The 23532-nt window shown below is 45.7% G+C and overlaps 1 protein-coding gene across 1 annotated transcript in view; it reads right to left on the bottom strand.

Annotated features, from left to right (window-relative positions):
- pde9a (phosphodiesterase 9A) overlaps positions 1-23327 on the bottom strand; it is a 58682-nt gene extending 35355 nt beyond the window's left edge. Inside the window, exons 1-4 of the mRNA XM_041211937.1 lie at positions 23324-23327; positions 21232-21323; positions 3278-3364; positions 1-65 (exon numbers count right to left, since the gene is read on the bottom strand). The exon at positions 1-65 is cut by the window's left edge and continues 40 nt beyond it. Coding sequence (XP_041067871.1) covers positions 1-65; positions 3278-3364; positions 21232-21323; positions 23324-23327 — 248 coding nt within the window. The remainder of the gene's footprint in view (positions 66-3277; positions 3365-21231; positions 21324-23323) is intronic.
- Positions 23328-23532: the final 205 nt, after the last annotated feature.

Below are 23532 nucleotides of genomic sequence, written 5' to 3'. Positions count from 1 at the left end.
GTCACACAGAAACAGTGCCGGAAATTGTGGAATGGATTGTTCCGGTAATTCTCCTGAATGCAGAGCTTTAAAAAGGAAAATGGCATCCAGGTTAAACTGGAGTCTCAGGGAGCATCCCAGTTCCTGTACCATGTACCAGCTCCTGTACCCTTTGACACACGGATTAGCAGCGACCATAATATGATTAAATTTTACATTTAGTTTGAGGGAGAGAGGTGTGGGCCTGAGACTTATGTTTTAAAACTTAAATAAGGCCAAATATGAGGGCATTAAAGCTGAGCTGGCAAAAGTGAATTTGCAAATTAGGTTAAGGGATAGGCCAATAGAGATGCGACGGCTAATATTTGAGGCGATATTTCAGAACACAGAGTAGATACATTCCAACGAGTAAGAAAAAGTCCAAGGGAAGGACACAACATCTGTGGTTAACTAGAAAGGTTAAAGATAGTATCAAACTTAAAGGAAAAGCATATAATAAACAAAGGCACATGACAGGTCAGAAGATTGGACAGAATATATGGAACAGCACAGAATGACTAAAAGACTAATAAGGAGGGAAAAATTAGAGTATGAGAGAAACCTAGTCAGAAATATAAAAACAGATCGTAAGAGCTTTTATAAATATTTTAAAAAGAATCGAGTTAACAAAGTGAGGATTGGTCCTAAAGAAGTGAGTCTGGAGAATTGCTACTGGAAAATAAGGAGATGGCAGATGAATTAAACAGGTATTTTGCATCAGTTTTCACTGTACAGGATACAAGTAACATCCCAGAAGCAGTTATAAACCAGGAAATGCAAGTGGGGAAGGAAGTCAGGAATATTACAGTCACTAGAGTGATACTGAGTAAGTTGTTGGAGCTGTGGGCTGACAAGAGCCCGAGTCCTGATGGACTTCATCCTAGGGTCTTAAAAGAAGTGTCCAGTGAGATAGTTGATGCATTGGTTTTTATTTTTCAAAACTCCCTAGATTACTTAGTTTAACATCTGTCATTGGGAAAATGTTAGAAGCTATTGTTAAAATGTTATAGCAGGGCCATGGTCATCAGGCAGAGTCAACATGGTTTTGTGCATAAATGGGCATAAACGGGTCTTTTTCAGGTTGGCAAGATGTAACAAGTATATGCCACAGGGATCAGTGCTGGGACCTCAAGTGCTTACAATTTACATACATTACTTTGCTGAATGGATGGATGGATGGGATGGCTGCCAATTTTGCTGATGACACAAAGATAGATAGGAAAGTAGGTTGTTAAGAAGACATAAGGACGCTACAAAAAGAGGTTAAGTGAGCGAGCAATGATCTGACAAACAACTGCAATTGTTAACAATCCATCTGAAACAATTGTTTATACAGACCATAAATCTTTGAAGTTTTGGACAAATTCTGAGACAAAAGTGCAAGGCTGTTCAGATGGAGTCTACTATTACAACCATTTAATCTACCTATTATACATATTGCCGGAAGAGAAAACCTGTTCGTAGATACGTTATCAAGGGTTTGAAGCTTAAAGGAAAATAGGACATTTAAAAAAAACCTGGAGACTGAACTGGAGCGATTTCTGTTGATACCAAGGACTTGTGTGTATATGTTGTTATGTTAATACAGGCATCTGGTAATGTAATAGTGTAATAAGTATAGGAGATATTGTGAGATGGATTATTAAAATGAAGCTATCTTTTAGAATTATGAGGGTTCAGTTTTTGATAGGCAGGGGATCTCATGAAACTATTAATGTATGTAGTGTTATTGAAAATTATTATTTTTTAAATAGAGGTTTAGCCTGTGGGTGTGTCTTAATTGAATTAAAGCCAGCTAGTCTGGTAGTCTGGGCACTTTGATGTGTACTAGTTTTGAGATGTAAGAGAGGTAGAGTATATTTGTATTTTTCTGAATAGAGCATTCAAGAAGTGGGGTGAAATCTGGCCCCTAGCTAGCAGACACCAAGCAATATGTTTATATTACTAATGAAACTGGTACTATGAAAGGGGTTATATTGTTAGAAGAGGTGGGATCAAAGAGGTTGGTGATACAATGAAAATTTACATTCAATGAGCTGTGTTGATTATAACAGACAGCAATTTTGTGTGTGCAGGGCAGAGGCAATGTAAGATCAAAGTAGCTGTAAGCCTACAACTGTCTCCACAGGAACCAAAGTGAAAGGAATCTCATTTAGAATTTGTAAGGTGAAAATGCTTTGCCTGGTGTCTGGTTAAAGTTTATTGGTTATTGTTGCCTTAGTGAAGATTAGTTCAGGAATTTGTTAAAAGTTATGATCGTAGTAATTTGTAGCCATGTGTATATGTTTAATATATTGTAACTTAATAAAATGTTTCATTTAGGTTAATATAAAACCTCTTGAGAACTAGTGGTCTGATTCTTGAATTTAGAGCTGCATCTCAAACATAATAGTTAAAGATATAGGTTATGACAGTTGTTTAAAGTTTCCCTCTGGGATTTTTAATTAATTCAGTTTTACCAACTTCTGGGTCATAAGACTGTCCCTCTGGCACTGCAGCACTCCCTCAGTAATGACCCTCCGACAGTGCAGCCATCCCTAAGTATTGACCCTCCAGCTGTGCAGCACTTCCTCAGTACTGTCCCTCTGACAGTGCAGCACTCCCTCAGTACTGACCCTCTGGCAGTGCAGCATGCCCTCAGTTCTGACCCTCTGACAGTGCAGCACTCCCTCTGTACTGTCCCTCTGACAGTGCAGCACTCCCTCAGTACTGACCCTCTGACAGTGCAGCACTCCCTCAGTACTGACCCTCTGACAGTGCAGCACTCCCTCAGTGCTGACCCTCTGACAGTGCAGCACTCCCTCAGTACTGACCCTCTGACAGTGCAGCACTCCCTCAGTACTGACTCTCTCACAGTGCAGCACTCCCTCAGTACTGACCCTCTGACAGTGCAGCACTCCCTCAGTACTGACCCTCTGACAGTGCAGCATGCCCTCAGTTCTGACCCTCTGACAGTGCAGCACTCCCTCAGTACTGACCCTCCGACAGTGCAGCACTCCCTCAGTACTGACCCTCTGACAGTGCAGCACTCCCTCAGTACTGACCCTCTGACAGTGTAGCACTCCCTCAGTACTGACCCTCTGGCAGTGCAGCACTCCCTCAGTACTGACCCTCTGACTGTGCAGCACTCCCTCAGTACTGACCCTCTGACAGTGCAGCACTCCCTCAGTACTGACCCTCTGGCAGTGCAGCACTCCCTCAGTACTGACCCTCCGACAGTGCAGCACTCCCTCTGTGCTCTCTGTCAGTAGACCCTTACCAGCCACCTCTTCAGTGTGATGGGGTTGATGTTGAAATCTTTGATGAGACCCAGGCTCTCGTACATGTGCTCCAAACAGCTGAGCATCTGGAGAGCAGAGAAATAAGTCATTGTGTGTTCTGTTGTGGCTCAACGACAGTGCAGCCCCTCTACCTACAGACAGTAAAGCACAAGCAGAGCATGTCCCAGTGTGGCAAGGAGGTGTCATAGAATCATAAGGTCATAGGGGTCTACAGCACAGAAAAAGGCCCTTCAGCCCATCGAGTCTGCACTGGACAAACAAGTACCTAACTATTCTAATCCCATTTTCCAGCACTAGGCCCATAACCTTGTATGCCCTGGCATCGCAAGTGCACATCCAAATACTTCTTAAATGTTATGAGTGTTTCTGCCTCTACCACCCTTTCAGGCAGTGAGTTCCAGATTCCCACCACCCTCTGGGTGAAAAATCCTTCCTCACATCCCCTCTAAACCTCCTGCCCCTTACCTTAAATCTATGCCCCTTGGTTATTGATCCCTCCACCAAGGGGAAAAGTTCCTTCCTGTCTACCCTATCTATGCCCCTCATAATTTTATACACCTCAATCATGTTCCCCCCTCAAACTCCTCTGCTCCAGCGAAAATAATCCCAGTCTATCCAACCTCTCCTCATAACTAAAACTCTCCAGCCCAAGCAACATGCTGGTAAATCTCCTCTGCACTCTCTCTAGTGCAATCACATCCTTCCTGTAATGCGGATTCCAGAACTGCACACAATACTCTAGCTGTGGCCTAACCAGCGTTTTATACAGTTCCAGCATAACCTCCCTCTCTTATATTCTATGCCTCGGTTAATAAAGGCAAGTTCCCCATATGCCTTCTTAACCACCTTATCAACCTGTCCTGCTACCTTAAGGGACCGGTGGACATGCACATCAAGGTCTCTCTGATCCTTCTACTTCCCAGGGTCCTACCATTCATCGTGTATTCCTGTGCCTTGTTTGTCCTGCCCAAGTGCATCACCTCACACTTATCCAGTTAAATTCCATTTGCCACTGATCAGCCCATCTGACCAGCCCGTCTATATCCTCCTGTAATCTAAGGCTATCCTCCTCACTATTTACCACCCCACCAATTTTCATGTCATCCGTGAACTTACTGATCAACCCTCCTACATTCAAGTCTAAATCATTTATATATACCACAAACAGCAAGGGACCCAACAACGATCCCTGTGGAACCCTAATGGATACAGGCATCCAGTCACAAAAACACCCCTCAACCATCACCCTCTGCTTCCTGCCGCTCAGCCAATTCTGGATCCAATTTGTCAAATTGCCTTGGATCCCATGGTCTCTTACCTTCGTTATCAGTCTCCCATGTGGGACCTTATCAAAAGCCTTGCTGAAGTCCAAGTAGACTACGCCAAATGCATCACCCTCATCTACACACCTGGTCACCTCTTTGAAAAATTCAATCAAATTGGTCAGACATGACCTCCCCTTTACAAAACCATGCTGACCTTGATTAATCCCTGTCTCTCCAAGTGTAGATTAATTCTGTCCCTCAGGATTGCTTCCAATAGTTTCCCCACCCCTGAGGTTAGACTGACTGGCCTGTAGTTCCCTGGTTTATTCCTTCCTCCCTTCTTGAATAACTGTACCACATTGGTTGTCCTCCAGTTCTCTGGCACCTCTCCTGTGACCAGAGAAATATTGAAAATTATTGCTAGTGCCTCTGCTATCTCCTCCCTTGCCTCACTCAACAGCCTTTGATACATATCATCCGGGCCTGGAGAGTTATCTACTTTTAAGCCTGCCAGACCACTTAGAACCTCCTCTCTTTCTTTGCTAATTTTTAAAATTATATCACAGTCCTTCTGCCTGATTTCCATACCCACATCGTCCCTCTCACTTGTGAACACCAAGACAAAGTATTCATTTAGAACCCTATCTACATCTTCCAGCTCCGCACACTAATTACCACTATGATCCTGAATGGGCCCTACTCTTCCCCTAGTTATCCTCTTACCCTTAATGTACTTGTAAAATAACTTTGGATTTTCCTTTATTTTAACTGACAATGTTTTTTCATGCCCCCTGTTTGCTCTCCTAATTTCTTTTTTAAGTTCCCCCATCTGTACGTTCTATACTCCCCTCGGGCTTCCGCTGTTTTGAGCCCTCGGTATCTGCCATAAGCCTCCCTTTTTTTCTTTATCCAATCCTGTATATCCCTCGGCATGCAGGGTTCCCTGGATTTGATGGTCCCACCCTTTATCTTTACTGGAATATGTTAGCCCTGTACTCTCCCTATTTCCTTCTTGAATCTGCTCTGACGCAGATTTACCTAAAAGTAGCTGCTCCCAGTCCATTCTGGACAAATCATATCTGATCTTATTAATATCAGCCTTCCCCCAATTTAGAACTCTGATTTCTGGCCCATCCTTGTCCTTTTCCATAACAACCTTGAATCTAACAGAGTTATGATCACTATCTGCAAAATGCTCCCCCACTGACACCTCTACCACCTGCCTGGCTTCATTCCCTAAAATTAAGTCCAGGACCTCTCTTGTAGGACTTTCTACGTACTGGCTTAAAAAGCTCTCCTGGATGCATTTTAAGAATTCCACTCTCTCTAAACCTATCACTCTATGACTAACCCAGTTAATGTTGGGGCAGTTGAAATCCCCCACTATTACTATCCTATTATTTTTACACTTCTCTGAAATTTTCCTACATGTCTGCTCTTCTATTTCTCTCTGACTCTTTGGGGGCCTATAGTACAGTCCCAGCAATGTGATTGCTCCTTTTTTGTTTTTAAGTTCTACCCATGTGGCTTCATTTGAGGAGCCTTTTAAGATGTCATCCCTCCTCACTGCTGTAATTGATTCCTTGATCAGTATTGTGATACCCCTTCCTCTTTTACCTCCTTTCCTGTCTTGCCTGAAGACAATCCTATATCCTGGAGTATTGAGCTGCCAACCCTGCCCCTCTCTCAACCATGTCTCTGTGACAGCAATGACATCATACTTCCATCTGTTAATTTGTGCCCTCAACTCATCTGCCTTATTCATCAGACTCCTTGCATTAAAATAAATACCACCCCACCTGGCCAAACTCCCTTGTGCCTTAACTGGCCTATAATTTCTATGCCTTCCTGACTCACTTGCTCTCTCTTCTAATTTTGGCTGTGCATCTCCCCTGCTGAACCTCCTCTCAGGATCCCATCCCCCTGCCAAGTTAGTTTAAACCCTCCCCAACAACACTAGCAAACCTCCCCACAAGCATGTTGGTCCCATTCCAGTTCAGGTGCAACCCGTCTGCCTTGTACAGGTCCCATTGCCCCAAGAAACTATCCAAATGTCCCAGAAATCTAAAGCCCTCCCTCCTGCACCATCTCTCCAGCCACACATTCATCTGGACTAACCTCCTATTTCGATACTCACTCATGGCACTGGAAGTAATCTACAGATTGCTACCTTTGAGGTCCTGTTTTTTAATCTGTTTCCTAGCTCCCTAAATTCTGCTTGCAGGACCTCATCCCTCTTTCTACCTATGTCATTGGTACCGATGAGGCGGGGGTGATAAACACTCTGAGCAGAACACCTCCTGTGTGTGGATTCTATGTGATTGCTGAGTACAATTCTTACTTGTATTACGGAATCACAGGATTGTTACAGCTGAGGAGGGGGGGCCATTCAGCCTGTAATGTTGAGTCTCTTAAGGGGAAATTCATCTAGTCCCACTCACCAAATGTTCTACACATAACCCTACACATTCTTCCATATCACATAATAATCCAATTCCCTTCTGAATTACTTGATTCATCCTGTCTGCACCACATTCTCAGACAGTGCATTCCATCCCTAACCACACGATTGACCCTGTCTCCACCACACTCTCAGACAGTGCGTTCCAGACCCTAACCACTCACTATGTGAAAATGTATTTCCTTGTGTCACTTTTGCTTTTTTTGGCAATCACTTTAAATCTGGGCCCTATGCTTCTCGATCCTTTTACGAGTGGGAATAGTTTCCCCCTATTTACTCTGTCCAGACCCCTCACGATTTTGAACACCTCTATCAAGTCTCCACTCAGCCTTCTCTTCTCCAAGATAAACAGTTTGACTTCTCCCGTTGAGCTATGTAACTGAAATATCTCATCTACAGAACCATTCTCGTGAAAACACAGATTTTTGATTGTCAAGGGAGTCAAAGGTTATGGGAGGTGGAGTGGAGAATGGGTCTGAGACACAATCAGATCAGTCATGATCTTATGGAATTACAGGTTAACATCCTTTAACACTGCTCTCTGTTTCCTGTTACTCCGTCAATTTCATATCCATGTTGCTACTTCCCCCTTTTATTCCAAGAGCTATAACTTTGCCTGAATTACCTCCTCGGTCACCATGGCCAGCATCTTCTTCCTTGGTAAATACAGGTGTCAAGTATTCATTTAATTCCTCAGCCATGGCCCGTGTCTCCATGCATAAATCCCCTTTTGGTCCCAAATTGGCCCTACTCCTCCTCTTACCGCTCTTTTATATTTATATGCCTATTGAAGACTTTGGGATTTCCTTTTATCTTGGCTGCCAATCTCTTTCATACTCCCTCTTTGTTTCTCTTATTTGCTTCTTCACCTCTCCTTGGAACTTTCTATATTCAGCCTGGCATCAACCGTATTTTCAATCTGACAACTGTCATAAGCACATTTTTTCTTCTTTATCTTAATTTCTACCTCCTTTGTCATCCAGGGAGCTCTGGATTTGTTTACCCTACCTTCCCCTTTCCAGGGAACATACCTTGACTGTGCCAGAATCATCTCTTCTTTGAAGGTAGCTCATTGTTCAGCTACTGTTTTTCCTGCCAGTCTTTGACTCCAATTAATTCGGCCCAGATCCATTCTTACCCCATTGAAGTTGACTTTCCCCCAGTTAATTATTCTCACTCTGGATCGTTCTGTGTCCTTTTCCAGAGTCAACCTAAACCTTATGATACAATGTTAAAGGCAAAATACTGCAGTTGCTGGAAATCTGAAACAAAAACAAAAAATGCTGGAAAATCTCAGCAGGTCTGACAGCGTCTGTGGAGAGACAGACAGAGTTCTGCTCTGATGAAGATTCATACAGAATCATTAACTCTGTCTTTCTTTCCACAGATGCTGTCAGACCTGCTGAGATTTACCAGCAAAATGCTTATGATACAATGTGTTGTGTTTTTATAATGATATAATCCTTGGGTTTATTCACTGTACAAGACACGAAGCACCAATCACTCCTAAAAGATTGGGGACACACAGTGTTGGTTTATTAATTAAGACAAGGCACATATGAACTGTGTGCTGCTGTGGTGAAGCTTGGAGCACCAGGAGCTTTGCTGTCCTCTACTCAAAGCAAAAGTGAAACTAAGACTGGATCACAGGACACATTCCTTTAAGTGCTGTCATGCTGATAACCCTTAAAGGTGTATTCCAAAACACTGATCTCTGGGTGGAACGGTTCCATCCGCCCACGGCGAGAATCCTGGCAGCAGAAGTGAAAAATCTAGAAGGAGGCCAACAATTGGAAACTTGCTAGCATAAAAATAGTTTGCAATTTTCCCAATGGCAGGTTAATGGTGGGTCAGGTATCCCAATGAGCAGTGGCGTGAATTCCATTTGCATCATTACCACCTCATGAATGCTCACTAAATTAACTTCTCACTAGAATCACCGGCCGCTTTCCAATCTTGTGTCAATGCTGGCAGGAAATCTCACACCAGCACAGAATCACACAGTACAGAAGAGGCCCTTCAGCCCATCGAGTCTGCACCGACATGTGAGAAACACCTGACCTACCTACCTAATCCCATTTACCAGCACTTGGCCCATAGCCTTAAATGTTATGAGGTGCCAAGTGCTCATCCAGGTACTTTTTAAAGGATGTGAGGCAACCCGCCTCCACCACCCTCCCAGGCAGTGCATTCCAGACCGTCATCACCCTCTGGGTAAAAAGGTTTTTCCTCACATCCCCCCTAAACCTCCTGCCCCTCACCTTGAACTTATGCCCCCTTGTGACTGACCCTTCAACTAAGGCGAACAGCTGCTCCCTATCCACCCTGTTCATACCTCTCATAATCTTGTGCACCTCGATCAGGTCACCCCTCAGTCTTCTCTGCTCCAACGAAAACACCCAAGTCTATCCAACCTCTCTTCATAACTTAAATGTTTCATCCCAGGCAACACGCTGGTGAATCTCCTCTGCACCCCCTCCAGTGCAATCACATCCTTCCTATAATGTGGCGACCAGAACTGCACACAGTACTCCAGCTGTGGCCTCACCAAGGTTCTATACAACTCCAACATGACCTCACTACTTTTGTAATCTATGCCTCGATTGATAAAGACAAGTGTCCCATATGCCTTTTTCACCAGCCCACTAACATGCCCATCCGCCTTCAGAGAACTATAGACACACACACCAAGGTCCCTTTGTTCCTCAGAACTTCCTAGTGTCATGCCGTTCATTGAATACTTCCTTGTCAAATTACTCCTTCCAAAGTGTATCACCTCACACTTTTCAGGGTGAAATTCCATCTGCCACTTATCTGCCCATTTGACCATCCTGTCTCTATCTTCCTGTAGCCCAAATCACTCAACCTCACTGTTAACCACCCGGCCAATCTTTGTGTCATCCGCAAACTTACTAATCCTACCCCCCACATAGTCATCTATGTCATTTATATAAATGACGAATAATAGGGGACCCAGAACAGATCCCTGTGGTACGCCACTGGATACTGGCTTCCAGTCACTAAAATATCCTTCTGTCATCACCCTCTGTCTCCTCCGACTAAGCCAATTTTGAATCCACCTTATCAAATTACCCTGTATCCCATGTGCATTTGCCTCGTCAGTCTGAATCTTGATTGGGAAAGGTGCTGTGCAGTGGGTCAAACCTCACTTCATTCGTGACTTTGAGGTGGGTGCAATAGGCACAGCCTCCCTGCCGCAGCGCTGCACTGGTCTCACCGAGGTGTTGGTGGAACACCACCCTGCCAGGGCTGGAGGGGTGGTCTGCTCCCGGTGCTCACCGTGGACAGCACGGCACAGCGGTATTCAGGCAGGGCTCAACTTTCAGGGACCGGTATTGCAACCAGTTGATGGTGGGGCTGGGCAGGGGGATGTGTGGGGGGGTTCGGCTCCCAGTGCCACCATTATCCAGAAGGACAGCGCAGTGCAGTGACTCTCATACAGGGCTGAGATTTCAGGAACCAGCATTTCCACCAGGGAAGGGGTGGGGAATATGGGGGGGGTCAGTAAAGGAGACAGTGTAGGCATCAACGTCATCTGGTGGCAATGGGGAACTCAGTGAAAGTCAAAGTCTTTGCCCTGGGGCTTGCAGCCTAGAGTCAGAGAGTGGAGGCGGCGATGGGGTCCAGTGGGCACGCTGCATTGGGAGGGGCAAGGGTTGTGTGCTCAGTAGGAATAATGCATAGTTTGGTGTGCAGGGCATTTTGCCAGTTGCTGTCCATGGGCTTGTCAGTCTGTGTACTGGGCTGTGGGTGCGATGGTGATGGTTTGTGAGGTATCTGCAGCCTGGATTTGGGAAAAGCATAATAAAGCAGGGGGTCAGGGGGTAGTTTGTGAAGCTTTCCTGGGGCAGGGCGTTCCCCTCGCTAGGTGACCATGTACCTCCAGATAGGGAGGGGTGAGGTCCACATAGGGAATGGGCACATCAGTAGTGATGGGCTCAGGGGGGAGGGTAGGAATAGTGACCACAACAACAATGGGATCCAGTATTATTGGGGGAGGCTGGAGAATAACAGGAGAGAGCTGTACCTGCACACTGGGAGGTTCCAGGTAGATTTCTGGGATGCGGACAGTGAGAGGGGGAACATTGCAGCTGATTTCAAAATAATAGTGCAGATCCACATCTTGTTCTATCGGAGTTATGGCACAGTCATAAATCAAAAATAGAAGCAATTCTGAACAGGATAGTCGGGGGTAGTGGGGGAGCAGTGTATCGCTGGACTTAAGGGGCCATTTCTTGCGGTGCCCTCTAACTTGTTGGTGCCACAAGAGTGAAGTGGAGTCTGATTACTGAGAAAGGAGGAAGACCTCCCTGTGAAGATAGCCATTTGAAGCCAATGCCTTTCTCTGTTCTGTCAAAGAGCTGCTCAGAATTCAATGGCTTCACGTCACAGTAGCTGCATCTCAACATTAACACATTGGAATGTAAAATTTGGAAATGCGGGTAATTGGTTAGGAGGCACAGGTGCAGCATATATGGCATTGCATTAATGGAGGCCAGTCACATGCACACTGGAATTGACATTTCTGACAGATCAAAGGGCATCCAGTCTTTAATCATCAGCAACTCATTGTTCATTAGAATGTCAGATCAGAGATTGGAGCGCTGAGCCTCGATAGGCCAGTGCTCATCACTCAAACCTTCTCTCAGCAATGAAGGATTCAGATGGAACGTTTCTGGGATGGCATTTTAATCACCTCAGTACGAGTGGTAGCATCTCACAGATAAGGCTGCAGCAGTGAAAGTACAACTAGGGCAGGAACCACTCTCAACCATTCCAGTTATCATAGGTAACAGATAGTGAGCTTCATTATCTGGACCTGTTACACATTTTAATGTCTTCAATGTTTGATTTCAAAGAGAAGGTCAAAGTAGAAATGGATCCAGGGCCCAATGCTGACTTTTCGAGGGTCCTAATACAATGGAGGAGATGAAGGAGGGAGAGGTGATGCCAAGCACAGCTCCAGGTCCAGACTCAAGGGGAATCAGAGCAAGAACAAGAGGGTCAGGAGGAGAGAGCCAGAAAATGGAGGTGAATCACCAGCCCAAGGGTCTACCAAAGAAGACTCTCCTATTTAGTGAGATATAGGGCAGCATTTTCCCCCTGTTGGGGGGTGATGTGTGGGAGCGGGCGTGAGTGGGCAGGTTCCGATTGGCACCCCTGGTTGGGGGCGCGCTGCCATTTTACATGGGCGGGCCAATTAAGGTCCACCCAGCGTGACATGTGCCTGGAAGCGCTGTCCGCTCTCTGTGTGGGTGGAGGTGGGTGGGGATTCCCTGAACTGGGAGTGCATTCTTTCACACATGCACATGAAAGAGCGCATTCATCTCCCTGAGGCAAAGTGCTGCCTCACAGAGATCAGTGTTACTTTTAAAAAGATAATAAACGATGAGAAAAATTTGGCTGACATGTCCCCTGATGTGACACTATCACATGAGCTGGGACATGGCAATTTCTTTTATTAAAAATGTTACACAACTTATAAATCCTTCATGAAACCTCATCCCAGCCATGGATTGACGTTTTATCTGAAGGCCGCCTTGGCTCTTTGCCTGCTCATCGACAGGCAGCTCCTGGAACTGTTTTAATTACTTTTCAGTAGGTCTTACTGAGCCTTTGTCAGTTGGGCGGGCACGTAGCTGACTCCAGGGCGCATCCATCAAACTGAAAAGCTAAATGACACGCATTGATGTTGAGCCCCACACCTGCTCACCAAAGGGAGAATCCTGCCCTCAATGTTGGGCATGTCTGCGCTTGTCCGAGCTCTGATAGGTCATATCTACCACATTCTATAAAGCCAAGCCATTCGCTGCAATCTTCAGCCAGAAGTGTCGTGTGGATGATCCATCTCAGCCTCCTCCGGAGGTCCCCAGCATCACAGAGGCCAGTCTTCAGCCAATTCGATTCAATCCACGTGATATCAAGAAACGGTTGAAGGCACTGGATACTGCAAAGCTTATGGACCCTGACAATATTCCAGCGATAGTGTTGAAGACTTGTGCTCCAGAACTTGCCGCACCCCCAGCCAAGCTGTTCCAGTACAGCTACAACACTGGCATCTACCCGGCTATGTGGAAAATTGCCCAGGTATGTCCTGTACACAAAAAGTAGGACAAATCCAACCCGACCAATTACCGCCCCATCAGTCTACTCTCCATCATCAGTATAGTAATGGAAGGGTTCATCAACAATGCTATCAAGCGGCACTTGCTTAGCAATAACCTGCTCACTGATGCCCAGTTTGGGTTCCGCCAGGGCCACTCAGCTCCTGACCTCATTACAGCCTTGGCTCAAACATGGACAAAAGAGCTGAATTCCCAAGATGAGGCGATAGCGACTGCCCTTGACATCAAGGCAACATTTGACCGAGTGTGGCATCAAGGAACCCGAGCAAAACTGGAGTCAATGGGAATCAGGGGGAAAACTCTCCACTGGTTGGAGTCACACCTAGCACAAAGGAAGGTGGTTGTGGTTGTTGGAGGTCAGTCACCTCAGTTCCAGGACATCACTGCAGGAGTTCCTCAGGGTAGTGTCCTAGGCCCAACCATCTTCAGCTGCTTCATCAATGACCTTCCTTCCATCACAAGGTCAGAAGTGGGGATGGTCACTGATGTTTGCACAATGTTCAGCACCATTCGCAACTCCTCAGATACTGAAGCAGTCCATATCCAAATTCAGCAAGACCTGGACAATATCCAAGCTTGGGCTGAAAAGTGGCATGTAACATTTATGCCACTCAAGTGCCAGGCAATGACCATTTCAAACAACAGAAAATCTAATCATCTCCCATTGACATTCAATGGCATTACCATCACTGAATCCCCCACTATCAACATCCTGGTGGTTACCATTGACCAGAAACTGAACTGGACTAGCAGTATACATACTGTGGCTACAAGAGCAGGTCAGAGGCTGGAATCCTGCGGTGAGTAACTCACCTCCTGACTCCCCAAAGCCTGTCCACCATCTACAAGGCACAAGTCAGGAGTGTGATGGAATACTCCCCACTTGCCTGGATGAGTGCAGCTCCCACAACACTCAAGAAGCTCAACACCATCCAGGACAAAGCAGCCCACTTGATTGGCACCACATCCACAAACATTCACTTCCTCCACCACTGACACACAGTAGCAGCAGTGTGTGTACCATCTACAAGATGCACTGCAGGAATTCACCAAGGCTCCTTAGACAGCACCTTCCAAACCCACGATCGCTACCATCTAGGACAAGGGCAGCAAATATTTGGGAACACCACCGCCTGGAAGTTCCCCTCTAAGTCACTCACTACCCTGACTTGGAAATATATCGCCATTCCTTCACTGTCGCTGGGTCAAAATCCTGGAAGTCCCTCCCTAACAGCACTGTGGGTGTATCTACACCACATGGACTGCAGCGGTTCAAGAAGGCAGCTCACCACCACCTTCTCAAGGGGCAATTAGGGATGGGCAATAAATGCTGGCCCAGCCAAAGATACCCAGATTCCATAAAGCTGAATTAAAAAAAAATGACACTTGTACCTCCTGGCCTCGTGATTCACCCCCCATGATCTCCGCAAAGGTCTGTGCTGCACTCTGGGGAGTGAGAGTCCACTCAACAACAGCAAGATGAATGTGAGAAGTGACTTGAAGCAGCACCTACCACTTAATGAAGAAAGTACAAGACAGTGAGATGTGGGCATGGTTAGGGTTCTCCTCTTCCATTCCTTGCCCTTTTTTTAAATTCATATGTCAATGGCCAGGCTAGCATTTATTGCCCATCCCTAAATGCTTTTAAGATTCAGCCACATTACTATGGGTCTGGAGTCAGACATAGGCCAGACCAAGAGATTTCCTTCTCTAAAGGCAGACATGGTTTCAGACTTTTAATTCTAGGATTCTTATTGAATTCAAATTTCATCATCTGCTGTGGTGGGATTCAAACCCTGGTCCACCAGAGCATTATCCTGGGTCTCTGGTCTAGCGACAATACCACTGTGCCATCGCCTCCCCCGCTACAATGAGGAGACACAAGTGCCCCTAATCACATGAGGCTGATGAGCTGCCCTCACACAATGGCCCTTCTGTGAGGAAGGGTTCAGAGCGCATGAATCACATGCCTCGAATCAAGATTTTAACACTTCCCTCTCACATTACACCTGGGTGCGGAGGCTGAGTGTGAGGGTGACAACACAGGAATGTGAATCTCACAGGGGAAGACTTTCACTGAGTGGGACGATGGCTAAACCTCGAAATAAGAGGATGCATATGTAAATAATCACAATGGCTTCAGTCGACCAAGCCACTCATATAACCATCAAATATATTTACAACAATGCAGCATTTATACAGAGAATGCACAGCATGATCCAAATGTGAACAAAAAATTCCTTAACTTTCCTAACTTTAGTGCTACTCCTGGGTACAGCCCTGACATACACAGCGGAGGTGGAGGCAGCTACATCCTGATGACCATGGCAGACGTCCTCTGGTGGCCTGAGGCCTGGAAGACCCCTGTCTGATAAGGGTCACTTGCTGAGGGCAGAATCACCCTCAGCGGGCTGAGCCGGAGTGGTAGGGGTCACAGGCAGAGGGGGTCTGTGAGCAGCTGCACAGCCTTGGAGTGACCTGAGAGGAGACCCCCGGGGTGTCTGGCTGACGTTCATCATCCCTGTGGGTGCCCGAGAGCCCTGTCCTCACTGTTGCAGGAGATGGTGGGGACACCTGGAGGGAGGTCAAGGTGCCTCATCCTCATGTCACCTACATCCTGATGGTGCCCCGCAGGGTGTGTGGCCATGGAGTGTAGGGCCTAGTGTAAATCCAGCAAAACCTGCTGGACCCAGGTCTCCATGGTGGTCACCAGCCTTCCCATGGTGACCTCGAGACACTCACATGTCAGAACCACAACATCAGACAGAATGCAGAAGGACTCCTCCATCGTTCGCTCTAGTCTGCTGAGTGACTGTCGAATCTCTGCCTGATGATCTGCCTGTTGTTGCATCTCCAGCATCGCTTTGACAGTCGCTTCCAGAGGCTCATCATCTGGCTCGGACTGAGCGGGTGGCTGGTCTCCAGCAGCCCACCAAGTGCCGGAGAACTGGGCTGTCCCTGCCTCTGACTGCTGCGGGGACGTGTTAGTGAGGTGTTCCCTAGACAGTGACTCTGAGCCTCATCAAGAGCTGTGTCCCACTGAGGTGTGTGTCTCTGCGCTGGTGGAGGGTGCGGGTGAGAGCAGTGACAGGTCTTCCTCATCTTCCACCTCAGACCTGGCCTGGGGACTGGGGGTTCTGGTGGTGTCCCTTGTGGGCCTCGTTCTTATAGATAGAGAGTGGAGCTTTAGTAGATGAGTATGAAGAGGATAAGACTGCATGTCACTCACTGTAATTGTCAGGAAGTGATGAAGTGATGCAGGAGTGATCCATACTATGTTGCTGGGACAATCCAATCTCGCCACCCCGCCGCCCCCCCCCACCCCCCGAAACTCCACCATAGGAGCGACCCCTGCCCTCTCCAGTGCTTCTAGTGGCATCCTCCTGGAACTCCACTTCATTCCCAAGAACCAGTTCCAGCAGTGCCTCCTCCCTCATTAGACTGGGAACATACAGCTGTAGAAAATTCACCTGGACACACTCTAGGAACTCTTTCCCCTCTCTGCCCTTTACACTACCACTAACCCATTCTATATTTGGATAATTGAAATCCCCCATTATAACTACTCTATAATACTTGCCCCTTTCCATAATTAGTTTCTGTGAACATTCCTATCAATGCAAAAATCTGTCTTCTTTATGAAAATGGATATCATCTTTTTAAAATATTTCTGGGAATATGGTGGTATTCTGTAAAGAAGGTTGTGTGTTTGTGTGTGTGCGTATGAGAGAGAGAGTGTGTGTGTGTGTTTGTGTGTGTGTGTGTGTGTACGTGTGAGAGAGCGTGTGTGTGTGTGTGCGTGTGAGAGAGAGTGTGTCTGTGTGTGTGCACGTGAGAGAGAGTGTGTGCGTGTGTGCGTGTGAGAGTGTGTGCACACAGGCGTGAGGTTGTGAGCATGTGCGAGGGTGTCTGTGAGTGTTCACGTGCATGTGTGAGTGTGTGCGCGTGTGTGTGTGAATGTGTGTTAGTGTGTGCATGTGCATGTGTGCGCATGCGTGTGTGTACATGCATGTATGTGGGTGTGCATCCCTATGTGCGTGACAGTGTTTGTGTGTGTGTGTGCGTGTGTGTGCATGTGTGTGTGTGTGTGTGTGTGTGTGTGTGTGTGTGTGTGTGAGTCCATGGATAATTAAACTGGAGGAAGGTTAGTAAAGACAGGCTGTCTGTGGGAGCTGAGAGATGAAAGGTAAAATGCTAGATGTGTGCATTTGTAATGAGAGGCTGTGGTGAGGTTGGGATTACAAATGAATAAATTGGGTTAAGATTTGCATTAGGTGATAGGTAAGGAGTTGACTTTTCAGCTGCTAAATTTCAAAGGGAGTTTAAGGGACTTTTACAACTTACAAAGGTTTCATAAGTAAACAAGGGAAGGTTATTAAATTTTATTTGACCCAAAAGTGGAGACAATAGGAAAACATGAAAGACTTTTATATTTTCTAAAAGTTGAGTTCAAAGAGGTGCTTAGGACAATAGAGTCTAGGATGAAAGGGAAAAAAGATATTTAAGGGAGATGTGTTGGCTGGGGGGGCGGGGGAGGGGGGGATGGTAGTTGGGGTGGGAGAGAGATGTCCTGAGATCTGTTCTGTGCTGAGAGAAGCTGTGAATTTGAAGTAGCTGCCCAGTTTCAAGCCAGAAAAGTCTTTGTTTTCAGAAAACAGTCAGTTTCTGAACTTCCTTCAGATTCTCACAGCGGAGTTGAAGAGAGCAAGAAATTGTCGGTATATCTTACTAATGTAACAGCAGTTTTGCCTTGAGTAATGTTACTTGATTTTTATGGTTAAAAATCTATCAGGGATCTGTTGCCAAGTAGTTTATTTGTGTATTCTGACCAAGTGGGTATTTTGGGAAATGTTTTGTAAGACTGTTTCAGCTGTGTAATTTTAATCTTGTGTGTTTAAGCTTTTTTTCTTGTTAACAAATCTTTTAATTTTAAAATCCTAAAAGTGTCACTGGGATTCTATGCTTCTGGGGTCAGTACTTTTCCCCTTGTTTTCAAAATACAAAAAAAAAGGTTATGGTCAGTGAGAGAAGTTTCCCTCTGGGGTTAGGCTTGCTCAGCATGTAACAACGGCTGCAGTCATAACATTGGTTATTGATCATTTGACTGTTTGTTGCAAACACTCGGGTCTTTGCTGTGCTAATATTTATCCAGGTTATAGAACCATAGAAGCTACGACACAGAAAGAGGCCATTCAGCCCATCATGTCTGTGCCGGCCAAAAAGAGTAAAAAGAAACTAGCCGCTCATTTTAATCCCATTTTCCAGCACCTGGTCTGTAGCCTTGCAGGTTACACTGCTTCAGATGCAGATCCATGTACCTTTTAAATGAGTTTCAGCCTCAACCACCAACTTAGGCAGTGAATTTCAGATGCCCACCACCCTCTGTGTGATAACATTTTTCCTCTTATCCCCTCTAGTCCTTCTACCTATCACCTTAAATCTATGCCCCCTGGTAATTGAACCCCTCAGCTAGGGGAAACAGGTCTTTTCTGTCTACCCTATCCAGGCCCCTCATAATTTTGTACACCTCAATGAGGTCACCCCTTAGCCTCCTCTGTTCTAAAGAAAACAGCCCCAGCTGATCCAATCTCTCCTCGTAGTTGCAATTTTCAAGCCCTGGCAGCACTCTTGTCAATCTCCTCTGCACTCTCTCCAGAGTAATTATGTCCTTCCTGTAATGTGGTGACCAGAACTATATACAAAATTCCAGCTGTGGCCCAACCAGTGTTTGTATAGTTCCATCATTACATCCCTGCTTTTGTATTCAATACCCCATCCAGTAAAGGAAAGCACTTCATATGCTTTCTTTACCACCTTGTCCACATGTCCTGCCACCTTTAGGGACCTGGGGACATGCACTCCAAGGTCTCTCACTTCCTCAACCCCTTTCAATAACTTCCCGTTTATTGAGTATTCCCTCGTTTTGTTTGCCCTCCCCAAATGCATTACCTCACACTTTTCCGAATTGAATTCCATTTTCCACTTCTCTGCTCACTGAACCAAACCATTGATATCATTCTGGAGTTGACAGCTATCCACTTTATCAACTACACGGCCAATTTTTGTGTCATCTGCAAATTTCCCAACCATGCCTCCCACATTTAAGCCTAAAATCATTGACATATACAACAAACAGCAAGGGCCCCAACACTGAGCCCTGTGGAACACCACTGGAATTTGAACAAATGTTATTTTTGAAGAATTGTACAGATTTGTATGTTCATAATACAAAAGTTACACTTTGTTCACACTAATCATGTAATAGTAACAATGAGGAGAAACAAGATTGACTGAAAGATTCTGCACAAAAAACAATAAAGACTTAAAGCGTTTTTATAAATTAACAATGGGAGCCGAGGGATGGTGGGAAAATCTTTCAGCCCCATTAAGAGTCTGAGGGTGACGAAATATTCTCTCAGGTCAGTTAGAAAGATCATCCAGAGTGTGGGACAGGCCCTGATATTAATAAACTGAACTGAGTGTCAGCTGGACCCTTAAAGAAAATGTTCACTGTTAGCTCTGATAGTAGCAGTGTCGTTCCCACTGCTCATTACAAGAGGGAGCTGTCCTGGACAGAGTTAAACTTTAAAATAGATTGATCAGGATCGGGATCGGTATCGGGATCAGGATCAGGATTGGGATCAGGATCAGGATCGGGATCAGGATCAGGATCGGGATCGGGATCACGATTGGGATCGGGATCGGGATCAGGATCAGGATCAGGATCAGGATCAGGATCAGGGTCAGGCTTCCTAGATAATAATCTAGGATGGAGGTGATGGCATAGTCATAATGTCACTGGGCTAGTAATCCAGAGACTCAGGCTGATGCTTTGGGACACAGGTTCAAATCACACCATTCAATTAATAAATCTGGAATTAAAAGCTAGTCTGGTAACCAGGAAACTATCGTTGATTGTCAACTGGTTCACTAATGTCCTTTAGGGAAGGAAATCTGCTGTCCTTACCTGGTCTGGCCTACATGTGACTCCAGACCCACAGCAATGTGGTTGACTCTGAAATGGCCTAGCATGAACCTCAGTTATATCAAACCGCTATAAAGTCACAAGAAAGGAATTAAACCAGATGGACCACCCTAGGCCCAGGAAACACCAATGGCAAACTCAGCCCTGTCGACCCTGCAATGTCCTCCTTACTAACATCTGGAGGCTAATGCCAAAATTGGGAGAACTGTCTCACAGACTAGTCAAGAAACAGCCTGACATAGTCCATTGTAAGGTCAGAAGTGAGGATGTTCACTGATGATTTCACAACGTTCAGCACCATTCGTGACTCCTCAGATACTGAAGCAGTCCATGTCCGAATGCAGCAAGACCTGGACAATATCCAGGCTTGGGCTGACAAGTGGTAAGTGACATTCACACCACACAGGTTCCAGGCAATGACCATCTCCAACAAGAGAGAATTTAACCATTGCCCCTTGATGTTCAATGGCATTACCATCACCGAATCCCCACTATCAACACCTGGGGGTTACCATTGACCAGAAACTGAACCGGACCAGCCATATAAATACTATGGCTACAAGAGCAAGTCAGAGGCTGGGAATCCTCAACAAATTGGGACAAGAAGTGTGTGAGCCCATGTCTGGATCATCACGCTGGAATCCAGCAGCATTGAAACAGTCTGGATTCTTCAATTTGGAGGAGTTGCGAAGGGCAACAGGAAGAAGGAAAGGGGTTAGAGAGAGGCTGGGAAGAGGGAAGATAATGTGGGAAGTGGAGGTTGGAAGGGTGAGGGAAAACAAGGAGGGAGGGTGTGTTTTATGAGCTCAAAGACTATAGTCTCTCTACTTTGGTGCCTTTATTGAACTGAACTTATCACCTGCAGGGAGTCCTTCATGGCAGATGTCACATGACTACAACAAGCCAGATAGGACATGTAGTGATGATTTCATTTCAAAACACAAATAAGGTGAGAGATGAGGGGAGGCTGGGGTGGGAGGCGAGGGGTGTGACTTTATGGGAGGGGGTGAGGGGAGGTGAGGACGGAAGGGGAGGGGGTGTGAATTGATGGGAAAGGGTGAGGGGATCCACTTACCTCATTGGCCTCCCATTGCCAGGCGTCGAATGTTGGTTTTCTGAGAGTTTCGATGGTCTCCTCAGACAGCGTGTACTGTAAATAAAACGGGACTGTGTTCACTCACTCATGCTCATGCACGTGCTCAAACACTCTCATACACACACTCACACACTCTCATACTCACACTCACACACTCTCACACACAGACTCAAACACTCACATACACTCACACACTCTCATACACCCACTCACACACAATCATAAACACGCACACTCTCATACACACACTCACACATTCTCATACAAACTCACACAGTCATCCACACACACACACTCTCATGCACACACACACACACTCTCATACACACACTCAAACACTCTCATACACATACTGACACACTCTCATACACACATTCACACACTCTGATACACATACTCACACACTCTCATACGCATGTTCAACCACTCTCATACACATACTCTCAGACACTCATACAGACACGCTCCTACAGATACTCACACACTCTCATCCGCATGCTCACACACACTCATACACATACTCACACACTCTCATACGCATGCTCACACACTCTCATACATATACTCACACACTCTCATATGCATCCACACACAATCTCATACACATACACAAACACTCTCAAACACATACTCACACACTGCCATACACATGCTCACACACTATCATACACACTCTCATACACATACTCACACACTCTCATACATATACACACACACAATCATATGCATGATCACACAATCACATACACATACACACACACACTCTCATACACATACTCACACACTCATACGCATGCTCACACACTCTCATAAACACACACACTGTCATACACATACTCACACACTCTCATACACACACTCACACACTCTCATACACATGCTCACAAACTCTCATACACACTCACACACTCTTATACACACACAAACTCTCATACAAAATCACACACTCTCATACACACACTCACACGCTCTCATACACACACACACACTCTCATACACAGAGTCACACAGTCTCTTACAAACTCACACACACTCATACACATACACACTCTCATACACACACTCACACACTCTCATATGCATGCTCACACACCCTCATACACATACTCACACACTCTCATACGCATGCTCACACACTCTCATACCTATACTCACACATTCTCATATGCATGCTCACACAATCTCATACACATACACAAATACTCTCATACACAAACATACACTCTCACACACACACTCACACACTCTCATACAAACTCATACACACTCATACACATACACACTCTCATACACACACTCACACACACTCATACGCAAGCTCACACACTCTCATTAGCTTGCTCACACACTCTCATACACACACTCACAGAGACTCATACAGGCACTCTCATACACATACTCACACACTCTCATCCGCATGCCCACACACTCTCAAACACCTACTCACACATTCTCATATGCATGCTCACACAATCTCATACACATACACACACAATCTCATACACACTCACACACTCTCATACACATACTCACACACTCTCATACGCATGTTCACCCACTCTCATACACTTTCTCACACACCATCATGCGCACACTCACACATTCTCATGCACATACTCAAACACTCTCATACACATACTCACACACTCTCATACTCATACTCACAGACTCTCATACACACGCTCACACACTCTCATATGCATGCTCACACATTGTCATACACATACTCACACACTCTCATACACATGCTCACACACTCGCATAAATATGCTCACACATTCTCATACATATACTCACACACTCTCATATGCATGCTCACACATTCTCATACACATACTCACACACTCTCATACACACACACACACACACACACACTCTCATACACATGCTCACACACTCTCACCCACATGCTCACACACTGTCAAACACATACACACTCTCATATGCATGCTCACACACTCTCATACATACACTCACACACTCTCATATGCATGCTCACACATTCTCATACACACACAAATACTCTCATACACACACATACACTCATACACATACTCACACACTGTCATACGCATGCTCATACACTCTCATACACACTCGCACACTCTCGTACACATACTCACACACTCTCATACAAATGCTCATACACTCTCATACACACTCACACACTCGCATACACATACTCACACACTCTCATACAAATGCTCATACACTCTCATATACACTCACACACTCTCATACACATGCTCACAAACTCTCAAACACACTCAGACACTCTCA

This window comes from Carcharodon carcharias, chromosome 18 (genome assembly GCF_017639515.1).
Source record: "Carcharodon carcharias isolate sCarCar2 chromosome 18, sCarCar2.pri, whole genome shotgun sequence".
NCBI classification, from domain to species: Eukaryota; Metazoa; Chordata; class Chondrichthyes; order Lamniformes; family Lamnidae; genus Carcharodon; species Carcharodon carcharias.
The sequence above is the reverse complement of the archived record's forward strand: the minus strand, read 5'-3'. Positions and strand labels throughout refer to the sequence as shown.